The 21,384-nt window shown below is 37.9% G+C and overlaps 1 protein-coding gene and 1 pseudogene across 1 annotated transcript in view; one reads left to right on the top strand and one right to left on the bottom strand.

Moving 5' to 3' along the window:
• Positions 1-3,040, top strand: part of LOC102469286 (SUMO-activating enzyme subunit 2-like) — a 5,697-nt pseudogene extending 2,657 nt beyond the window's left edge.
• SYCP1 (synaptonemal complex protein 1) overlaps positions 1-21,384 on the bottom strand; it is a 127,434-nt gene that overhangs the window by 67,295 nt on the left and 38,755 nt on the right. Inside the window, exon 16 of the mRNA XM_027772295.1 lies at positions 15,901-15,962. Coding sequence (XP_027628096.1) covers positions 15,901-15,962 — 62 coding nt within the window. The remainder of the gene's footprint in view (positions 1-15,900; positions 15,963-21,384) is intronic.

The raw sequence follows: 21,384 nt of genomic DNA, 5'->3' as shown, positions 1-21,384 counted from the left end.
AGCAGGAATATGAAGGCAGATTTTATATAAAATCGATGACAAGTAACATTATTCTTGCTATTGCTATCACTAATGCAGTAACTGCCAGGTTAACAGTGTTGGAAGAAATGAAGACTTTATCAAGAAAAAGAGACCAGTATAGAACAATTTTTTAAAATAAACAGCCAAACCTAAGAAAGAATCTTCTTGTGCCTTGTGCACTGGATCCTCTCAACCCTGATTGCTATGTATGTGCCAGCAAGCCAGAGGTGACTATATGGCACAATGTCCATAAAGTGACCATTCTTACAAGATAACATAGTGAGGAGGTGTGTCCGGGTGTGTTCAGGGAAGCCATACTCTAAACCCAACTCTTAGACTTCCAAAATATTCAGGCAAGCACTGTGGAGGAGAGATTTTGTCACAGTATGACCAGAAACAACTGCAGAGGCACAAGAAACATGAGAAACCAAGAAAATATCTCTCTCCTAAAAGGGAAGACAACACTCCTCATCATCCACAGACAGTATAGTAGAATTCATGGAAATGTCTGATAGAGACTTCAGAATATTCATAGTAACAAAATTAAACTAGATGTAAGAGCTGAGAGATAATGAACTCCAGAAGATGCAGGAGAGAAGGGACAATGAGTTCCAGGAGGTGTTGAAGTTCTTTCATGATCTGAAAGAGGAAATACACGCTATAAAAAAGAATCAAATGGAGCTACTAGAGATGAAGGCTGCCATTCAGGAAATCAAAACCTCCCTCAAAAGCATTAAAAACACATTAGTCCATGCAGAACATCAAATCTCAGATGCCGAAGGCAAAAATCTCTGATCTAGAAAAAACAACCAAAAAAACTGAAAAAATAACCCAAATAAATTAAATTTTAAAAAATTTTTTAAAAAATGAGAATACTATACGAGAAATACTAGACAGCATTAAGTGCCCAAACATCAGGATAATCGGTATCCCAGAAAGTGAGGAAACTAATAAGGGCATTGATATTCTATTCCATGAAATCTTGGAAGAAAACTTTCCAAATCTAAAGAGGCATTCAAATGACCCAAGAAATACAAAGGATCCCTAACAGAATCAACTCAAGAAGATCTTCCCCAAGGCACATCACAGCCAGACTGGCCAAATCTACAGACAAAAACAAGATACTAAAAATGGCAAGAGAGAAACATCAGGTTACTTATAAAGGTTATCCCATCAGGCTATCCTCAGACCTCTCATCACAAAGAATGAGAGCAAGGAAAGAATATGGGAACATATATTCAAAGTGTTAAGTGAAAACAGTTTCAACCAAGAATACTATACCCAGCAAGATTATCTTTCATATGGAAAGAAAGAATAAAAACATTTGCAGATAAACAAGACCTGAAAGAATTTGCCAGCAGTAGACCCACTCTTCAAGAAGTTCTGAAAGGAGTGCTTGACCAGGAAAACTAAAAACACAGAAATAAAAGAACAAAAGGCAACCAAGAAAATGACCAATTTAATGCTAGGGACAAGAAATATCAATAACAATGTTGAATGCTAACTTCCAGGATTTAAACAGAAAGATTGGACCATGGCAAGAGAGTTTGAACATAAGACTCAACTGGCGAAACAGAATTTTATGACTTTTGAGTAAAACATTACTGATTTTTTTTTTACTATGCTTTGTTTTCCCAATTTAAACATTTTACTTTCTTTTGAGTTGTTGATAGATTCAGTAATTTGTTAAAATATTTTTGTTTGTTTCTTTAAATGGAAATATAAACTTTTCTTCCTTCCTACCCCTCTTGAATTGGAAATATTTGGGAGTATTCTTATTTTGTGGCAGAAGGGTTATTTACATAAGTTGATCAACGCTTGTTGCATTGAATCAGAAATTGAAAATACTCATTATTGGACAGGGCTTTGACTGGAATGTTATACCTGAAGATCAATCAGAAAACTATGGAACTAAGAGGTGGATCCCAAGTAAGCCAACAGAAGCTCTTAGAAAGATCACCTGGCACCATAAATAGTTCTGCCTGGCAGAGAGGATTAGAGAAGATATATGAAAGAATTTATAACATAAAATAACCTGGACTTTTCCAGCCCAGCATTGTAATCAGTAGAGATTGCAAAAGAGCGACCACACTAGAGGATTAACTTGAGAAAGACTTTGAAGGAAGAAAAAGAGACTGATCTTTGCCTCCAGATGGTAGATCACAGAATACTTGGTAGGCAGGTTGAATTGAGAAGGTTTATGTGTGATTAGTGTGCTGGGCATTTGCTTTTCAACAATTTGAGTAGCTGACACGTAAATATTTAAAACCATACTGTTTCTGCTGCCATAGAGTCACAAACAAAATTATACAAAATTATAAAAAATACTTTGAACATTATCTTTAAAATTCAGTATTTTGAAATTTTGATAGTTGTTTTTTAACTGTCAAGAACTATGGAGTATAAGCAATTTTTTTTTATATATAAAGTAAATGTTTGTGGGAAAATGTAAAAATTAATTAATTAACTAATTTAAAATAAATTTAAAAAGAAAAAAACAAGATAACATAGCAAAAGAAAAATTTGCTCTGGTAGCACCAGATTTCCAAACTGAAGACGGGAAAAAGAACAATTCTAGTATCTTCAGATGAGGGAGAAACAAAGCTAATAATCACAAGAAGTTGTCAGTATTTGGAATGAGAAATTAAGGCAGGCTTCAAGCAGATGACTTCCTTCAAGACTACACTTTATGATCACATCCTTCAAAGTGAAGACCTAGGAAAGGATATTAAATTTGAAGTTGGTGATGCCCCAGAAAAAGTGGCACCCAAACAATTTGACAATGATCCCAAAAGCATAACCAATGGCAGTGATGATGGAATACAGCCTTTTATCTGCACAGCACAAGAGCAAGATGACATGCTCACAGTTGATTCAGATGAAGAAGGACCTTCAAAGAATGCTGACATCAGTGAGGAGAGAAGTTCCAAGAGGAAAATTAGATGAGAAAGAGAATGTCAGTGCAAAGAGATCACATACAGAAACAGAAGAGCTTGATGTTGTTATAGCATTAGAGTGAATAGAAATAAATACTCTTTTTTTTTTTCAGACAGGTTTTTGCTATAGGGTGCATGCGCTCGCCAGAAAGACAGAGAGATACAGAAAGACAAAAAGCGAGAAATCACCCCCTCCCTGGGGGGGGATGGCCATGCTGCAATCTCTGCTCTTCCATTCTCCTCTCAGGATCTTGGCGACACAGGCACCTGACGTGAGTTTAAGCCACTGGGTCCAGGACTCGAACCACATTCGACTACATGGGAGTCCAGTGACATAGCCATTGTGCCAACTGCTGGTCCTAGAAATAAATACTCTTAACGGAATCCTCTTACTATATTATTTCATCTGGGAAGAACCAGATTATTTGCTAAATCCTTAGTTCAAAAGGGAAAACATTAACACTAGTCACTTGAAAGTGGTTCCGCTCGCTTTGAAAGCATTCATTTTGCTAGAAATATTAGAAACACTGCAGTATGCTGTGTTGAAAGTAGAAATATAGTTTTTAAACCTTTTTTTTTTTTTTTGGAGAGGTTTTCGCTATAGGGCGCGTGTGCTCACCAGACAGAGAGAGAGAGACATAGGGACAGAAAGCGAGAAATCACCCCCCAGAGGGGATGGTCACGCCACAATCCCTTCTCCTCCATTCTCCTCTTGGGATCTTGGTCACACACGCACACGCGTCCGGCGTGATTTTTAAGCCACCGGGTCCGGGACGCGAATCGCGGTCAACTATGTGGGAGTCCAGCGACATAGCCATTACGCTAACTGCTGGTTCCCAGTTTTTAAACCTTTTGAACAAAATGTGTGCATAGGTTAGTCATGAGATGAAACAGCATGATTCGGGAACCAGCAGTTAGCGTAATGGCTATGTCGCTGGACTCCCACGTAGTAGACCGCGGTTCACATCCCGGACCTGGTGCTTCCTACTCACGCCGGACGCATGTGCGTGTGTGCCCAAGATTCCAAGAGGAGAATGGAGGAGAAGGGATTGTGGCGTGACCATCCCCTCTGGGGGGTGATTTCTTGCTTTCTGTCCCTATGTCTCTCTCTGTCGGGCGAGCACACACGCCCTATAGCAAAAACCTCTTCCCCCCCCCGCAAAAAAAATAATAAAAGCATGATTCATGTTGCCTTTTTAATGTAAATGCCCTCAGGTATCATTTATTAGTTTCAAAATATTGTGGCTTAGTAAAGTAGGCAACTGCTTATATTACACCTTTATTTTTGGCTATAAAAATAATTATTTTTTGCCTAGATCTAACCATTTTCATACTCTTAACTGATAAACAGTTCCAAAGAAGTATCAAGTGTTATAAATTGAAACTTGTTTTGTTACCTGGTCCTATGTAGATTAATGTAAAAATATGTTAACTTACTCAAGTTTTCAGCTTGTACTGCCTGGTATGCCTGTGTAAGAAGCCAGTTTTTGTGTATTTTACAGTTTCAGATTATTTATATTTGATGTTTTGTAAAACTCAAATAAGGACCATACTATACTTACAGACAAAATTAATAGCATCTGTGTACTTGTTTTCTTAAAAAAACAAACAAACAAACAAAAACCAGAGAAATAAGAACAAAAAGAGCAAATAGAAAAGTAAGTGTTAAAATGTTAAATATAATTGAAATATATCAACATTTAAGCAACAAGTTTAAAAGATATTAATGGTCTAGACTCTTCAATTAGACTGTAAGAATGAATAACAAAAGAAAAATCCAATATGTGCAGAATGGCTCACTTTTATTTTTCTTTCCAGGAATAGCTTTGGGGTGTTTTGTTTTGGGGAGTGTGTTTATTTTGGGCGTTCCTTTATTTTGTTTTGTTTATTTTACAAATTCATGGCAACCTTAAGTCATATATGTCTACTGGCACCATTTTTCCAACAGTATCCACTCACTTCATGTCTCTGAGTCACATTTTGGTAATTCATACTTTTTCATTATTATTATACTTGTTATGGTGATCTGTGATCAATAATCCTTGATGCTACTATTGTGATTATTTTGGGGAACCACAAAAAGTATTCATATGAGACAGCAAACTTAATTGATAATAATGTTGTTGTGCGTGTGCCAACTACTCCACAGACGAGCCATTCCTCTGTTTCTCTCCTTCTTCCCAGGCTTCCCTATTCCTGAGATATAACAATATTGAAATTAGGCCAATGACTATTCCTACAGTAACCTCTAAGTGGTCAAGTGAAAGGAAGAGTCTTAGGTCTCTAATTTTAAATCAAAAGCTAGAAATGATTAAGGTTAATGAGGAAGCATAGCAAAAACCAAGATGAATCAAAAGCTAGGTCTGCTGCACCAAATACCCAAGCTGTGACTACAAAGAAAAGTTCTTGAAGGAAATTTAAAGTATTATTCCAGAGAACACATGAATGACAAGAAAGCAAAACAGCCTTATGTCTGATACAAAGTTTTAGTGGTATAGGTAGGAAATTCGGATAGAAAATATGTACTTTTTTTTTTTTTAAGACATAACACTACTAAAAGACTACAGCCCAATGCAAATATAACTTTTACACGTACTGGGAAACCAAAAAATGCATGTGATTCACTTCAAAAAATATTTACTTTATTGCAGTGATCCAGAACCAAACCACAGCCCTCTGAGCCCTCTTTCAAGAGATATGTACAAAATATAAAGACTAAGACAGACTGGAATACAGATATACTATGGAAACAAAAGCATAAGAAATTCAGAGTAATCATAATATCAGGACAAAAGAGTATTAACAGAAATAAAGAGAACATTTAAAAATTATTAAAAGCTCAAGTTATCAAGAAGATATAATAGTTGGGGACTAGCAGGTGGCATGGTGGTTAAGGCGCTGGACGCTCCCACATGACCAACCACGGTTCAAGTCCCGGACCTGGTGGCTTGCTTTCTCACTTTCTCTCTATCTCTCTTTCTCTATCTCTCTATGGTCAAATTAAAATAAATGAATGAATAAATAAAAAATTTAAAATAAATAATTATTTTTTTAAAAAAGAAGCTATAATAGTTATATGCAGGGGCCAGCAGTAAGTGCAATGGTTAAGATGCTGGATTCCCACAAGGTTGACTGTGATTTGAACTCCAAACCTAGTGGCTTGAAAGCATGCTGGGCTCGTGTGTGTGTGTGTGTGTGTGTGTGTGTGTGTGTGTATGTGCACACACACGTGCACACCCAAAATCCCAGGAGGAGAATGGAGGAAAAAGCATTGCAGCATGGCCATTCCCCATGGGAGATGATTTCTCACTTTCCCTCTAACCATCTCTCTCTGGTGAGCACAAGTGTCCTATGGCAAAAAAAAAAAACCCTCAAAAACAAAAAAATTGTTATATATAAGTATGAGGCTTATAGCATAAATTTAAAATACATGAAGTAATCACTGACAAAATTAATAGCTAGAAATGATTAAGGTTAATGAGGAAGCATAGCAAAAACCAAGATGAGCCAAAAGCTAGGTCTGCTGCACCAAATAACCAAGCTGTGACTACAAAGAAAAGTTCTTGAAGGAATTAGACAAAATATGTGGAATTAGACCAAAAATAATGAAAACATGTATTCTGCACAGTGACCTCAACAAATGAAATCTAAGTGACATTTATATAACACTATCAAACAATAGCAGAGTACACTCTTTTCAAGTGTACATGGACCATTCACTGAGATATGCCATATCCTGATTTATAAACAAATGTTAACAAATTTTTTAAAAAAGCATATTCTTTGACCATAATGAATATCCACAGAAAATAGTAACAAAAATATAACAGGAAAATCTCTACCTACTTGGAAATTAAACAGTATACTTCTAAATAATTCAGAGTCAAAGAAGAAATCTCAAGAGAACGTCAACCTGAAATAAATCTAATCCAAGTACCAGCGCACAGTGTGGAGGTTAAGGTAGCTGGATACTGCATGGTTCACAGTTGGAGTCCTAGGCCCTGCAGCTTGAGTAACACAGCAGGTGCATATGAATGTATGCCCAAAAATCCCTTAAAGGAGAAAGGATTGTGGCATGACCATTCCCCCATTTCTCTTTCTCTCTGTCTATCTGTCTCTAGGCAGTGCACATGCCCTCTGGCGAATTAAAAAAAAAAAAAAAAAATTCTAACCCAAGCTTGTCAAACAAGAAAAAAAGGTTTATTCAAGCCTAAACTGGAGAATAGCTAGCCAGAAACAAAGATTTAAGAAAAGTGCAACCAATGCTCCACAATGGCAAAGTTTGGGATTTTCCTTTATAGGAAAAAGAAATAAAAGAAGACCATGAAAAGAGAAAAGTTACAAAACTGTTTATCAGGGACTTATGTGATTCAAATTATTTATCAATTTTAGTACAAAGTTTTATTGTCTATGAATTGCTTCCAGTTCAATTAACTATTGTAATCTTTTCATGCTATATAGCCCAGAATACTGGAATCAAATCTTTTGACTCCAATAATGGTCAGCACATGTGGCTGAAGTGTCACATCTGCATTTCTCTCAAGGCCTGATTAATTTTAAATGCCTTACTAATCTTTTTTCCTTTCTCAAGAAATTAGAAATTTTTTTACCCCAGACCAGCAGATGGAGTAATGGTTATGTTGCTATCAACTGCAGTTCGAGTCCAAGGCCCAGCAGCTTAAAACTCACGACAGGCGTGTATGTATGTGTACCCAAGATCACAAGAAGAGAATGGAGAAGGGATTGTGGTGTAGCTATCCCCCCATGGGGTGATTTCTTGTTTTCTGTCTGTCTCTGGTGAGCACACATGCCCCATAGCAAAAATTTCTCTAAAAAAAAATGAAAGAAAGAAAGAAAATATTTTAACCTAAATGAAAAAAATATATAACATTTCTAAATGTGTGAGATGCAGGTAAGAAAGTGATCAGGGGACACTTACAGTATTAAAATACTTAGAAGAAAAAAGATCTTAAAACAAATCTAAGCGTTCACCATAAAAACATAGAAACAGGGACTAATGGGTGGCATAGTGGTTGTGGCACTGGACTCCCACATGGCTGACCACAATCTGAGTCCCAGACTCAGCCGTTTAAAACTCACACTGGGTATGTATGCATATGCCCAAAATCCCGAGAGGAGAATGGAGGAAAAAGGACTGACGCATGGTCAAACCCCTGGGGGCTGATTTCTCACTTTCTTTCTTTCTCCAGCAAGCGCACATGCCCTATAGTAAAAAATCAAACAACAACAAAAAATCAAAACAGAATAAAATAAACCCAAAGCAAAAAGGAACAAAATAATAATATTTTTTTAAAAAGAGCAGAAATCAATGAAATAGAAAAAAAAGTATTGAAACAAAAGATGGTTACTTGAGAAGATCAATAAAATAAACCTCTATCAAGCCTGGCAAAGAAAAAAGACAAAAGATACACATAACTAATATAAGTAGTGAAAGAAAGGAATACACTACACACTGATATTAAAAAGGAACAAGAGAAAACAACAGGGAATGCTAAAACCCTACACACAAAAATCTGACAACTTAGACCAATCCTTGAAATGCAAAAACTACCAAAATCACTTAAAACAAGTAACATGACTAGTTCATAACAAGAAAAGGAATTAGGTTTCCTTGCCTTGGTTTCACTGGCAAATTCTATCAAAGATTTATAGAAATAATACAAATACTACAAAATCTTATCTAAAAAATACAAATGCTTCACAGCTCATTTTACAAGGCCAAGCATTATCCTGTCTCCAAAACCAAAGCCAGTACAAGAAAATAAAACTACAGATCACTATCTCTTATAAACAGAAATATAAGAATCCTCAAGAAAATATTAACAAAACTCAATAATACAGAATAACAATAATAGATAATGCCAAATGGGGTTTATACTGGGAATGCAAAGCTGGTCAAATACTTGCAAATTAATGCAATGCACTATATTAACAATCTAAAGAAGGAAAACTACATGATCCTATCAAATGACAGAAAAAGCACTGACAAAATTCAACATAATTTACAGAAAAACTCTCACTGAGGGACCAGCAGTTAGTGTAATGGCTATGCTGCTGGACTCCCATGTAGTTGACCACAGTTCGAGTCCCAGACTCAGTGGCTTAAACTCACGCCGGGCGCCATGTGTGTGCATGCCCAGGATCCCAAGAAGAGAATGGAAGAGAAGGGATTGCGGTATGGCAATTCCCCCTGGGGGTGATTTCTCGCTTTCTGTCTCTCTGTCTCTCTCTGTCTTTCTGGCAAGCACATGCACCTTCTTATCGCGAAAACCTCTCAAAACAAACAAACAAAAAAACTCTCAGTGAACTAAAATAGAAGGGGAGGTCCAAAAAATCTGCAACTAATGCCATACTTAATGATAAAACACTAATGTCTTTCTCTTATCAGGGCCAGCCCCATAGCTGAGTTGTGCAGTGAAAACTATTAATAGGTACCAGGTGGCTGACCAAGGTTGGAGTCCTGGCTCCAGTGACTTATACACCAGACATACAGGGACATGCCCAGTATACTGCTTGGATGGAGATTCAGAGGAAAGAGGATTGTGATGTGACTGGACCCCACTGTGAGTGCTTTTTCTCTCTTTCTCTTTCCTATATCCCTCTCTCCTTCCCTCTTTTTCTGTCACATACACACAAATATACCTGGCATAATAAAGGAAAAACAAACATGTATCAAAGATGTACATGCTCACCACTCATTTTTATCATACTGGAATTCTAAGCCAGTGCAACAAGGCACGAAAAAAAAAATAGTGCATACATTATTCCTCGCAACCACCCTACGAAAAATATACAACTATCAATAGATTAGACAGGACAAAATAAAATCATCTCTATTCCAAACAAAATGATTGTATACATAGAAAGTTGCAAAGACATGTATTAAAATGTACTAGATAGGGCCCAGCAGTTAGCATAATGGCTATGTCACTGGACTCCTATGTAGTCGAACACAGTTCGAGTCCCGGATCCAGTGGCTTAAACTCACGCCACATGCGTGCCCAAGATCCCAAGAGGAGAATGGAGAAGAAGGGATTGTGGCGTGGCCATCTCCCCTGGGGGGTGATTTCTCGCTTTCTGGCTCTCTGTTTCTCTCTTTCTGGTGAGCGCACACACCCTATAGCAAAAACCTCTCCAAAAATATAAATAAATAAAATAAAAAATAAAATTTACTAGATGTAAAGCAATCATATTCCCATCTACTAGCAATGTAAAAATGAAAAAATATTTTTAAATACTATATAAGATACCTTTTAAAATACTATGTATAAATCTAACATATATAGGAACTATATGCTGAAAATTATAAAATGCTAGTGAAAGAAATCAAAATCTATATGATATATACCATATTAATAACTCAATAAAGTAATGATACCAATTCAACCCGAATTTATATATTTCACATAAGTCCAATCAAAACCCCAGCAAGAGTTTTCTAAGTATAGAAAAGCTAAATCTAAAATTTATATAAAAAGATAAAGGAATAGAATAGCTAAAACAACTTTAACAACATAAATATAGTTGAGGAATCACACTTTCCAATTCTATGACTTAAGATAAAACTATAGTGGAAGCAGCAGATGGTGTAGCAGTTACGTTGCTACATTCCTACATAGCTGACCAGTTTGAGTCCCAGACACAGTAGCTTCAAACTCATGCTGGGGTGTGTGTATGCCCAAAATCCAAGAAGGAGAATAGAAGAAAAGGGACTGTAGTGTGGTCATCCCCCTGAGAGATGATTGCTCACTTTCCCTCTCACTGTCTGTGTGTCTCTCTCCCTCTCTCCCCTTGGTGGACACATGCACTCTAAGGCAACCTCCCCCCCTCAAAAAAAAAAGATAAGACTACAGTTATTTAGGGACCAGCCAATAGCGTAATGGTTACATCACTGGACTCCCATATAGTCGACTGAAGTTTGAGTCCTGGACCTGATAGCTTAAAACTCATGTGGGGTGCATGTGTGTGCATGCCTAAAATCCCAAGAGGAAAACAGAGAAGCGACTGCAGCATGGCCATCCTCCGTTGGGGTGATTCCTTGCTTTCTGTCTCTGTCTCTCTGGTGAGCACACACACCCTATAGCAAAAATCTTTCTTTAAAAAAAAAAAAATATATATATATAGTAATCTGGGCCAGCAGGTGGCATAGTAGTTACAGTACTGAATCCCACACATGGCAAACTCTGCGGTTTGAGTCCTAGATCCAATGGCTTGAGAAACACACCACACATATATGCATGTGTACCCTAGCCTACAGTAATCAAGGCAAGACAATATTGGAAAATGAATACACAAATAAATTAAGGGAACAGAAGAGTCCAGAAATTGACCCACACAAATACAGTCAACCGGTTTTTTTGTTTTGTTTTGTTTTGTTTTGTTTTTTGTAACTGTGTAAAAGCAAGTCAATGAAGAAAGGAAAATCTTCAACAAATGGTTTTATCACCTACATCAATCCAAGTTCTTTGAATATTTATATCTATCTCAAAATCGTCTACTTTTCTCACTTCTATCACCACCTCCTAGCCTAAATTACCATCATCTCTCTTTTAGCTGCTATGATTGCCTGGGTAGACTTAATTGTTCTACCTCAATATACTATTCTCTATCATGCAAGCCAAATAACCTTTTAGAAATGCAAATTTGATCAAGTCACTCCCTGCTAAAATTATTTAGAGCTTCCTAGTCTTAGGATAAATACAAAATTCCTTTTATTTTATAAGCCTTGAACAACCAGGCCACTACTACCTAACTCTAGCATTGCCTTGAACTATATTCTTCCTTTAATTCTCATGATGTACTCACCATCTTTCCTCTTCTATTAAAGAATATTGGTACATAATATTTCCTCCACTTAATATACTATTTACATCTTTCTCCAGATTTCCATTCAATCTTTTATTTTTTTCAAAATAAGTCTACCTTGGGACCAGCAGGTGGCATAACAGTTATGTTGCTAGAATCCCATGTATTTGACCCAGACCCAGTAACTTAAAACTCACACCAGGTCACACGTGTGTGTGCCTAAGATCCCAAGAGTAAAGGCGAGGAGAAGGGATTGAGGTGTGGCCATCCTCCCTGGGGGATTATTTCTCACTTTGTCTCTGTCTATCCAGCAAGTGCATGCACCCTACAGCAAAAATCTCTCCAAAAAAAGTCTATCTTAGGGCCCACAGGTAGCATAGTGGTTAAGGCACTGGATTCCCATATGGTCGACCACATTTCAAGTCCTGGATCCAGCAGTCTGAAATTCACACCAGGTACATGTATGTGTGTGCCCAAAATCCCAAGAGGAGAATGGAAGAGAAGGAACTGTGGTATGGCCATCTGCCTTGAAGAATGATTTTCCACTTTCTCTCTCACTGTCTCTTTCTCTCTTCCCTGAGCAAGCGCTTAAGTCCTATGGCAAAAACGTTTTTAAAAAAAAAAGTCCATCTTGACCTATTTTAGATCCCTTTATTATAGGCTCCATGGTATTAGGAATACTTTAGTACCCTTGTCATCATCGTATTACATTTCAATGAGTGCTTATATTTAAGTGTGAATATTTAATGACTGTAGTACCATGAAGGTGGGATAGCCATCCATTTGCCCCTCTACTGCAACCCCATAGTATAAAATAATTTGAACTCAAAAGATGTTTGTTCAGGGAACCAGCAGTTAGCGTAATGGCTATGTCACTGGACTCCCACGTAGTCTACCGTGGTTCGCGTCCTGGACCCGGTGGCTTAAAACTCACGCCGGGCGTGTGTGCGTGCGTGCCCAAGATCCCGAGAGGAGAATGGAGGAGAAGGGATTGCGGCGTGACCATCCCCTCGGAGGGTGACTTCTCGCTTTCTGTCCCTATGTCTCTCTGTCTGTCTGGCCAAGCGCACATGCCCTATAGCAAAAACCTCTCCAAAAAAAAAAAAAAGTTTGTTCAAAGAGTAAGTGGATTACTTTACTTATTTCTCACAACCACCCCATGAAAAATATACAACTAACATTTTCCCTATTTCATAGATGGAAAAATTGAAATGTCAAGAGTTTATATAAATTGTTCCATGTCATATAGTTATCAAGTAAAAAGTTAAATACCACCATTCAAGCCTTCCAATCATAAGGACCAAGATATTAATTATTTAATATTATTGTTCATATGTAACAAAGCAAATTAGTCATTGTCCATAAGAAAATCATTATATTGAAAATAATGCTCTAATAATCATTTGACAAATATTTATAAAGTGCTTACAAAGTGTCAGCCACTGTATTAAGTACTAAGATTGCAGATTAAGTAGGACATGAGCGCTAAAGCCCTTAGTGGAGCATACATTTAATTCCATTATTTATTTATTGAGCACCTGTTATTGACATCTACTGTGCTAAGGGGGCCTCTAAATGACAAATAAAGCCTTAAATAATTACACTGAAATAAATTAATTTCACTTATAATAAATATTATGAAGGAAAAATTCAGAGTACTATGAAAGTAAGTCATACAAATCTAGCCTGGAGTGTCAAGAGAGGTTTTCTAAAGCAGTGACATTTAAAATGAGATTTGAGAGGGCCAGCAGGTGGTGTGTTGGTTAAGGGTGCTGGACTCCCACATGGCCGACCATGGTTCAAGTTCTGGACCTGGCAACTTGGTTTCTCACTTTCCCTTTCTCTCTCTCAATCTGTCCTTCTCTGGTCAAAATAAAATAAATTAAAAGTTAAATAAAATAATTTTTAGAAAAGAAAGAGATTTGAGGGACCAGTAGGTGGTGTAATGGTCACCTCACTGGACTCCCATGTTGTCAACCACAGTTCAAATCCCGGACCTGGTGGTTTAAAACTCACACTGAGTACATGCATGCACATGCCCAAAATTCTGAGAGGCGAATGGAGGAGAAGGGATTGCAACATGGCCATCTGTTCTATGGGGTGATTTCTCACTTTCTTTCTCTTTGTCTCTCTGTCTCTCTGACAAGGGCACATGCCCTATGGCAAAAATCTCTCTAAAATAAATAAATAAATAAATAGAGACTTGAACTACACATTAGCAAATTTAAAAGCAATATAAGAGCCAGCCAGTGGATTGATAACTAAGGCACTGGATCCCACATGACTGGCTATGTGGTTCAAGTGCCAAACCCAGAAGCTTGAAAAAACACACCGGGCACACAAGTGTGCATGCCCCAAATCCCAAGGGAATGGAAGACAAGGGATTGTGATGTGATAATCTCCCTGAAGGAGGTCATTTCTCTCTCTCTCTCTCTCTCTCTCTCTCTCTCTCTCTCCCTCCCTCCCTCCCTCTCTGGCAAGGACATGTGCCCTATAGCAAATTTTAAAATTAAAAAAGACACTACAGAGATGGCATAGTGGTTACATCGCATAGTGACCATGGTTCAAGTCCCAGACCCGGCAGCTTAAAACTCACACCAGGCACATGTGCATGTATGCTCAAAACCCCAAGAGGAGACTGGAGAAGAAGGGACTGCATATGGCCATTTCCCCTGGGAGGTGATTTCTCTCTTTCTCTCTCTCCAGAAGCATATGTGCCCTATAGCAAAAATCTCTCAATAAAGAGACAATATAAAACATTGTTAGGAGTTGTTAAGTATTTGTGCAAAAACAATTCAGTGGGTAAAGAATAAGCATTTGGAAATAATGCTTCTTAAGAGATGGAAGGACTAAGAGTTGCAAACTCAAATAGACATGTGGTAGGTAAATACAAAATCAAGTATCTATAGTCATAAACAGTATGATATTCTATTCCATAGGCCAGCCAACTACAGTCTGAGAGACAAATTTGGTCAATGGACTCTTGAATGGACCACTGAGCTGAGAATGGTTTTTACAAAGTTGTTAAAAATGAAGAGAGAAGGCAATGGAGGCAAAGAAAGAGAAAGAAAAAATTAACAGAGAACATACATCACCTACAAAGTCTATTTAGTAGCTAGTCCTCTACAGAAAAATGTTGCCAAACCTTGCTATATATACTCTGCAATAAATTAAAATATAATGAAGCTTGGGACCAGAAGTTAGCATAATGGCTATGTCACTGAACTCCCATGTAGTCGACCACGTTTCAAGTCCTGGACCCGGTGGCTTAAAACTCACGCCGGGCGCGTGTGCGTGCATGCCCAAGATCCCAAGAGGAGAAGGGATTGTGGTGTGGCCATCCCCTCTGGAGGGTGATTTCTCACTTTCTGTCTCTCTGTCTGTCTCTTTCTGGTGAGCGCACACGCCCTATAGCAAAAACCTCTCAAAAAAAAAAAAAAATATATATATATAATGAAGCCTTAGCCTACAAATAGATTAAACATGATTGTACCTGAACATTAAATATAGGTACTGAAAAGGTATCCTGTATTTTTTTTTCAAAATTGCATACTTGAGGCTGAGATATCAAAGGCACAACATCCAAAAGTACCACATTTATGATCAGCTACAAAAATGTATTTGGTCTTGGGACAGCAGTTAAATGACTATGTCACTGGACTCTCATGTAGTCGACTGCAACTCGTGTCCTGGACCTAGTGGCTTAAAACTCACGCCGGGCGCGTGTGCGTGCATGCCCAAGATCCCAAGAGGAGAAGGGATTGTGGTATGGCCATCCCCTCTGGGAGTGATTTCTCACTTTCTGTCTCTATATCTCTCTCTGTCTGTCTGGCGAGCACATGCACCCTATAGCAAAAATCTCTCAAAAAAAAGTGTATTTGGTCTTATTTAAATATGCCACCAACACATAGTCAACTAATAACACACTGACCAAGACAGTTAACGAGATATATAAATATTGGTATAGATAAGAATTGTTTACTTAAAAACAAATAAAATTTTTGTTATTTTAGCTGAAAAATTAGCATAAACATCTACAGTGTAAGAGTCTACAGCAATGGGTTTAACATTTTGAAAAGTAATGGCTATATCTTAACAGGAAATACTATATACTTACCAAGACTTTTCTCAATTCTTCAAGTTCTACTTCTTGATTATTTTTAAACTTAGTCATCTCTTCTAAAATAAATAAAAGAACATAAACATTTTAAAACCTGATTTAAAGAATATGAAAGAAAAGAAACAAGAACACCATAGAAGGGCTGGCTAGCAGGTAGTATGGGATCCAGATAGCCAATTGTGCAGTTCGAATCCCAAACCAGGAGGCTTGAAACACATGCTGGTGTGTGTGCATGCATGCCCAAGGTCCTGAGAGAATGGAAGAAAGGGGATCATAGTATGGCCAATTTCCCTGGGGAAAGATTTATCACTCCCCCACCCACCCACATCTGTCTCTCTGGTGAACGTATCCGTCCTATAGCAAAAATTAAAGAAAAAAGAAGAATATCATGTGAAAGGAAAATATTAAACAACACATTAATGCGTTCGAATACTGAAAAGCACAGGGAGACCAACTCTATGCAAAAATAGTAGTCACAGTGAAGTTTCTAGAAAGCTAATTCCGCATCCAAATGAGGAAAAGGGATTGCGTGCGGCATGGCCATCCCCCCTGGGGAGTGATTTCTCACTTTCTGTCTGTCTTTCTGGCAAGTGCACGTGCCCTATTGCAAAAATCTCTCCAAAAAAAAAAAAAAAGAGTAGAAGTGGAGAAGTGGGATAAGATGCTATTAAAATGGCCCAGTTGTGAGAGAGTAACTTTTAAAAATGGAAACATATCACATTTCTTCTATTAATTCTTTTTTGTAATTTATTTATTTTACATTCATTCACTGAATATCATCACAGCATACAAAATGCAATTTCCCATACAGAATACACTGTATAATAGCTTAATCATACATGTTATCATCAACAAATAATTTTCCACTTCTTTTGTGTACACACACACACACACACACACACACACACAGAGTGATCATTAAATAGCTTTTTTTTTTTTTTGAGAGGTTTTTGCCATAGGGAAGTCCAGCCATTATGCCATCTGCTGGTCCCTAAATAGATATTTTTTAATATATTTTTAATTTCAAGAAAGGAAGGTTTAGCTTTAATAAATCAGAATCAAAAAATGTTGAGTACTTTGCTTAAGACTTAAAGCCAGGAAACAGGTTAGGATTCTGTTCAAATAGTAGATACATAAACCTATTAGCAACTCAAGAGAAGACAAAAATCCCCAAATCTGAAAAACAAAGCATAGAAAAAAATCAGTAATGTTTTAGTCAGAAGTCATAAAATTCTATTTCACCAGTTCAGTCTCATGTACTTAAATCTATTTTCTCTGTGGTCCAATCTTTCCATTTAAGTTCTAGAAGATAATATTCAACCACGGATTAGTCCCTATCATTAAGTTGGCCATTTTCTTAGTCGTTTTTGAACTCTCATTTCTGTGTGTATTTAGTTTTCCTGATACAGCACTCCCTTCAGAACTTCTTGTAGAGCTCATCTGGTATCAATATATTCTTTCAGGTTTTGTTTATATGAGAATGTTCTCGTCTTTTCTTCCTATATGAAGGATGATCTTGCTGAGTATAGTATTCTTGGTTGAAATCGTTTCTCATGGGACCAGCAGTTGGCATAATGGCTATGTTGCTGGACTCCCATGTAGTTGACTACGGTTTGAATCCCAGACTCGGTGGCTTAAACTCATACTGGGCGTGTGTGCATGCGTGCCCAAGATCCCGAGAGGAGAATGGAGGAGAAGGGATAGCAGCGTGGCCATCACCCCTGGGGGGTGATTTCTCACTTTCTGTCTCTCTGACTCTCTTTCTGGAGAGTGCACATGCCCTATAACAAAAACCTAAAATAAATAAATAAATAAATAATTTTTTTACTCAACACTTTAAATATATTTTCCCATTCTTTCCTTTCTCATATTGTTTCCGATGAGCAGTCCATTGTTAGCCTGATGGGATATCCTTTGTAGGTAACTTGACATTTCTCTCTTGCCAATCTTATTATCTTGTCCTTGTCTGCAGTTTTGGTCAATCTGGTTATGATGTACCGTGGCAAAGATCTTTTTGGGTTGATTCTATTTGGGGTCCTTTTTATTTCTTGAGTCTGGATCTTTGAATGCCTCTCTAAATTTGGGAAGTTTTCTCCCAGGATTTCATGGAATAAATTATCAATGTCCTTATTAGTTTCTTCACCTTCTGGGATACCGATTATTCAGAGGTTTGGACATTTAATGGTATCTAGTATTTCTCGTATATTACTTTCACTTTGGGGGACTATTTTCTCAGTCTTTGTGGTGGATTTTTCTAGTCCAGCAATTCTGTCTTCTACATCTGAGATTAGATCTTCTCAATGATCTAGCCTTCTTTTAATACTTTCAAGGGAGGTTTTGATTTCCTGTATTACAACCTTCATCTCTATAAGTTTGATTCTTTTTTATGGTGAGTATTTCCTCTTTTAAATCATGCAAGAATTTTTTCACCTCCTGAAACTCATTGTCTCCTTTGTCTGCATCCTCTGGAGTTCATTGTCTCTCTTCTCTTGCATCTCTGTTAGCTTTATCACTGTGGATATTCTAAATTCTTTATCAGACATTTCTGTGAATTCCATTGTACTGTGTGTGGATGAAGAAGAGGGTTTTTTTTTTTTTTTTTTTTTTTTTTTATCTTTGGGGGAGAGACATTTTCTTGGTTTCTCAGATATTTCTTGTGCCTTTGTGGTGATTTCTGGTCATCTGAAGAGTTATACGTTTCTTCCTGAAGTTCAATCTGAGCATTCAGAGGCGTGCAGGAAGAGCTGATCTGCAAACTCACTGCCGCTCAATTTTTCTCTCTTTGTGTGGCAAGTTAGTCAGAACTGAGGAACATTCTGACCCTAATAGTTTTCAGATGTTTGGCTTTGGTTCACTTAAACCTGTCTAGACATTCAGAGCATGGAGAATGAGCAGCAAGTGGTGAAGGTAAAAGAAAAAGGGAAAGAAACAGAGAAAGAAAAAATATATACCAAAAAAAAAAAATCTATTTAATTTTTTTTCATGCAAAAGCACTAGTTCCAGCTCCTAGATGAGAGAAGTTCCGGAAAGATGAGAATTAGTAAGAGAAAGGAGAATCTGAGAGCCCCAAAAAAACTTTACCTTAAAAAAAATAATTTTTTTTAATGAAAAGACAGAAGGATACAGTGGGGGCGCTACCACTTGTGAATGAGGTTGGAGGGTGAAGTCTCAGCAGAAAAATCTTCATTACTTTATTAGCTCTCTTGATGGGTTCATTAATTTGATAATTTGTCTTCTTTAGCTCTGAAATTCTTCCTTCCATTAACTCTGGACCTATCCTGCGTATTTCTCTTTTAACTTTATTTTTTAAAAATTTTATTTATATATTCCATTACAGAGAAAGAGAGAAAGGAGAGACAGGTACCTCCCATAGCATGAGGAGGAGCCTGTTGAGTTCCTCATGCTATGATCTACCCAGCCTCAGTCAGCCTGGAATATGAGCACACACACAAATCCAGCAATGTACACAGTAGTCCTAAACGGAGAACCAGGACCTTCCCATGTAGACCCAGTTTTGTTTCCACTGTACTATCTGATTTATCTCCCCATACTCATTTCACTTTTCTCTCACTTTTTACACTTGGTCACAAAGCCTTTTAGTCAGTCAATGCAATGAACCAAGCACCTTCATATCTCAGAACTTATTTTTATGTTTTCCCTTCTGACTGAAAAACTCTCTACAAACCCTATGTCCACTTAATATTTTAAATCTTGCTTATTTTTTAAGTCTCTAAGGAATGTCATCCAACCACTAAATCCAAAATAAATCCTTATTATTTTCATACATTGCACCATTTCTATTTCCTTCAGAACACTTTACCCCAATTTATAATTAAATATTTATTCATGACTATCTGTTTTCATATGTCTCTACAAATAGTGTAAAAATTTCATAAGAACAAAGACTATGTCTGTTATATTCCTCATTATATACCCAAAATTGGAAACAGAAAGATTTGAATAAAAAAAAAACTTTTGAGAATTCAAGCTATTGGTCAAAGATGTCAGGTCCACACCTCATGCCAAGATATGCAGAGCAGGATGCATCTGGTAGTGCATAGATAAAAAGTGTTTTTAGGGCTGAGGCAATTGAGGGAATGACAGAATAACACTCTAAGCAAGATAAGACATCAAGGGGGACAGCTCCATGGTCTGGTGGTTAAGGTGGCCAAATTCCACATTGCTGACTGCTTGGTTTCTGTCCCAGACCCAGAAGCTTAAGAGTCATGCCAGATGCATAACTGTGTGTGCTCAAAATATGAAGGGAGGGTGAGATGGAGGCAAAGGAATTATAGCACGACCATTCCCTGTGGGAAGTACTTTCTCCTCTTCTCTGTCTCTGGTGAGTACGTATGCCCTCTAGGGGAAAAATAAATGAATTTAAAAATTTAAATAAATAAGTAAAGGAAGGAAGGAAGAAAGAAAGTAAAGTGTAACCAGAAGACAAGGTAGTAAGAATGAGGGCTATCAGAGTAAGATAGGTTACAACGGGAACCAGCAGTTAGTGTAATGGCTATGTCGCTGGACTCCCACGTAGTCGACCGCGGTTCGTGTCCCGGACCCGGTGGCTTAAAACTCACGCTGGGCGCGTGTGCGCGCGTGCCCAAGATCCCGAGAGAAGAATGGAGGAGAAGGGATTGCGGTGTGACCATCCCCCCTGGGGGGTGATTTCTCGTTTTCTGTCTCTATGTCTCTCTCTGTCTGTCTGGCGAGTGCACACGCCCTATAGCGAAAACCTTTGGAAGTTGTACTGGTTTGCTTCCTGGGATCCTATGAGGAAAAAGGGGGAAACAATGGTGAACTAGAGGTGTCACCTTTGGACTATGGCATGAGATAAGGATGTGTGATCTAACTAACTAAGGGCTTACAAATTCTGCCTGGGGAAAGCTCTCCCTCTCTGAAGCAATAGCTCCATCATGGCCATAGGGTTGGCAGTAGGTGGTGAGTCAGGTCCTTGATGCCCACCTCTTTGGAAAGGAAGCCACCAGACCATGAATTCTGGACTAAATGTCTTTCATCAGGAATGGAAGCAATGGGCACATCTGACTTTAACTTGCATAATGAATAAGTGATAAAAAACAAAACAACGGGAACCAGCAGTTAGTGTAATGGCTATGTCGCTGGACTCCCACGTAGTCGACCGCGGTTCGTGTCCCGGACCCGGTGGCTTAAAACTCACGCTGGGCGCGTGTGCGCGCGTGCCCAAGATCCCGAGAGAAGAATGGAGGAGAAGGGATTGCGGTGTGACCATCCCCCCTGGGGGGTGATTTCTCGTTTTCTGTCTCTATGTCTCTCTCTGTCTGTCTGGCGAGTGCACACGCCCTATAGCGAAAACCTCTCTTAAAAAAAAAAAAAGAAAGGAAAAGCAAATAGAATCAATAAATACCACAAAAGATGAGTAAAAATTAAGATAAATGAGGGTATTAGGAATCATGGTTTGATTATTAATCTGACAAATATAATTCGTGTCCCACTATTTCC

This window comes from Tupaia chinensis, unplaced genomic scaffold (genome assembly GCF_000334495.1).
Source record: "Tupaia chinensis unplaced genomic scaffold, TupChi_1.0 Scaffold000270_2, whole genome shotgun sequence".
Classification (NCBI taxonomy): Eukaryota; Metazoa; Chordata; class Mammalia; order Scandentia; family Tupaiidae; genus Tupaia; species Tupaia belangeri.
The sequence above is the reverse complement of the archived record's forward strand: the minus strand, read 5'-3'. Positions and strand labels throughout refer to the sequence as shown.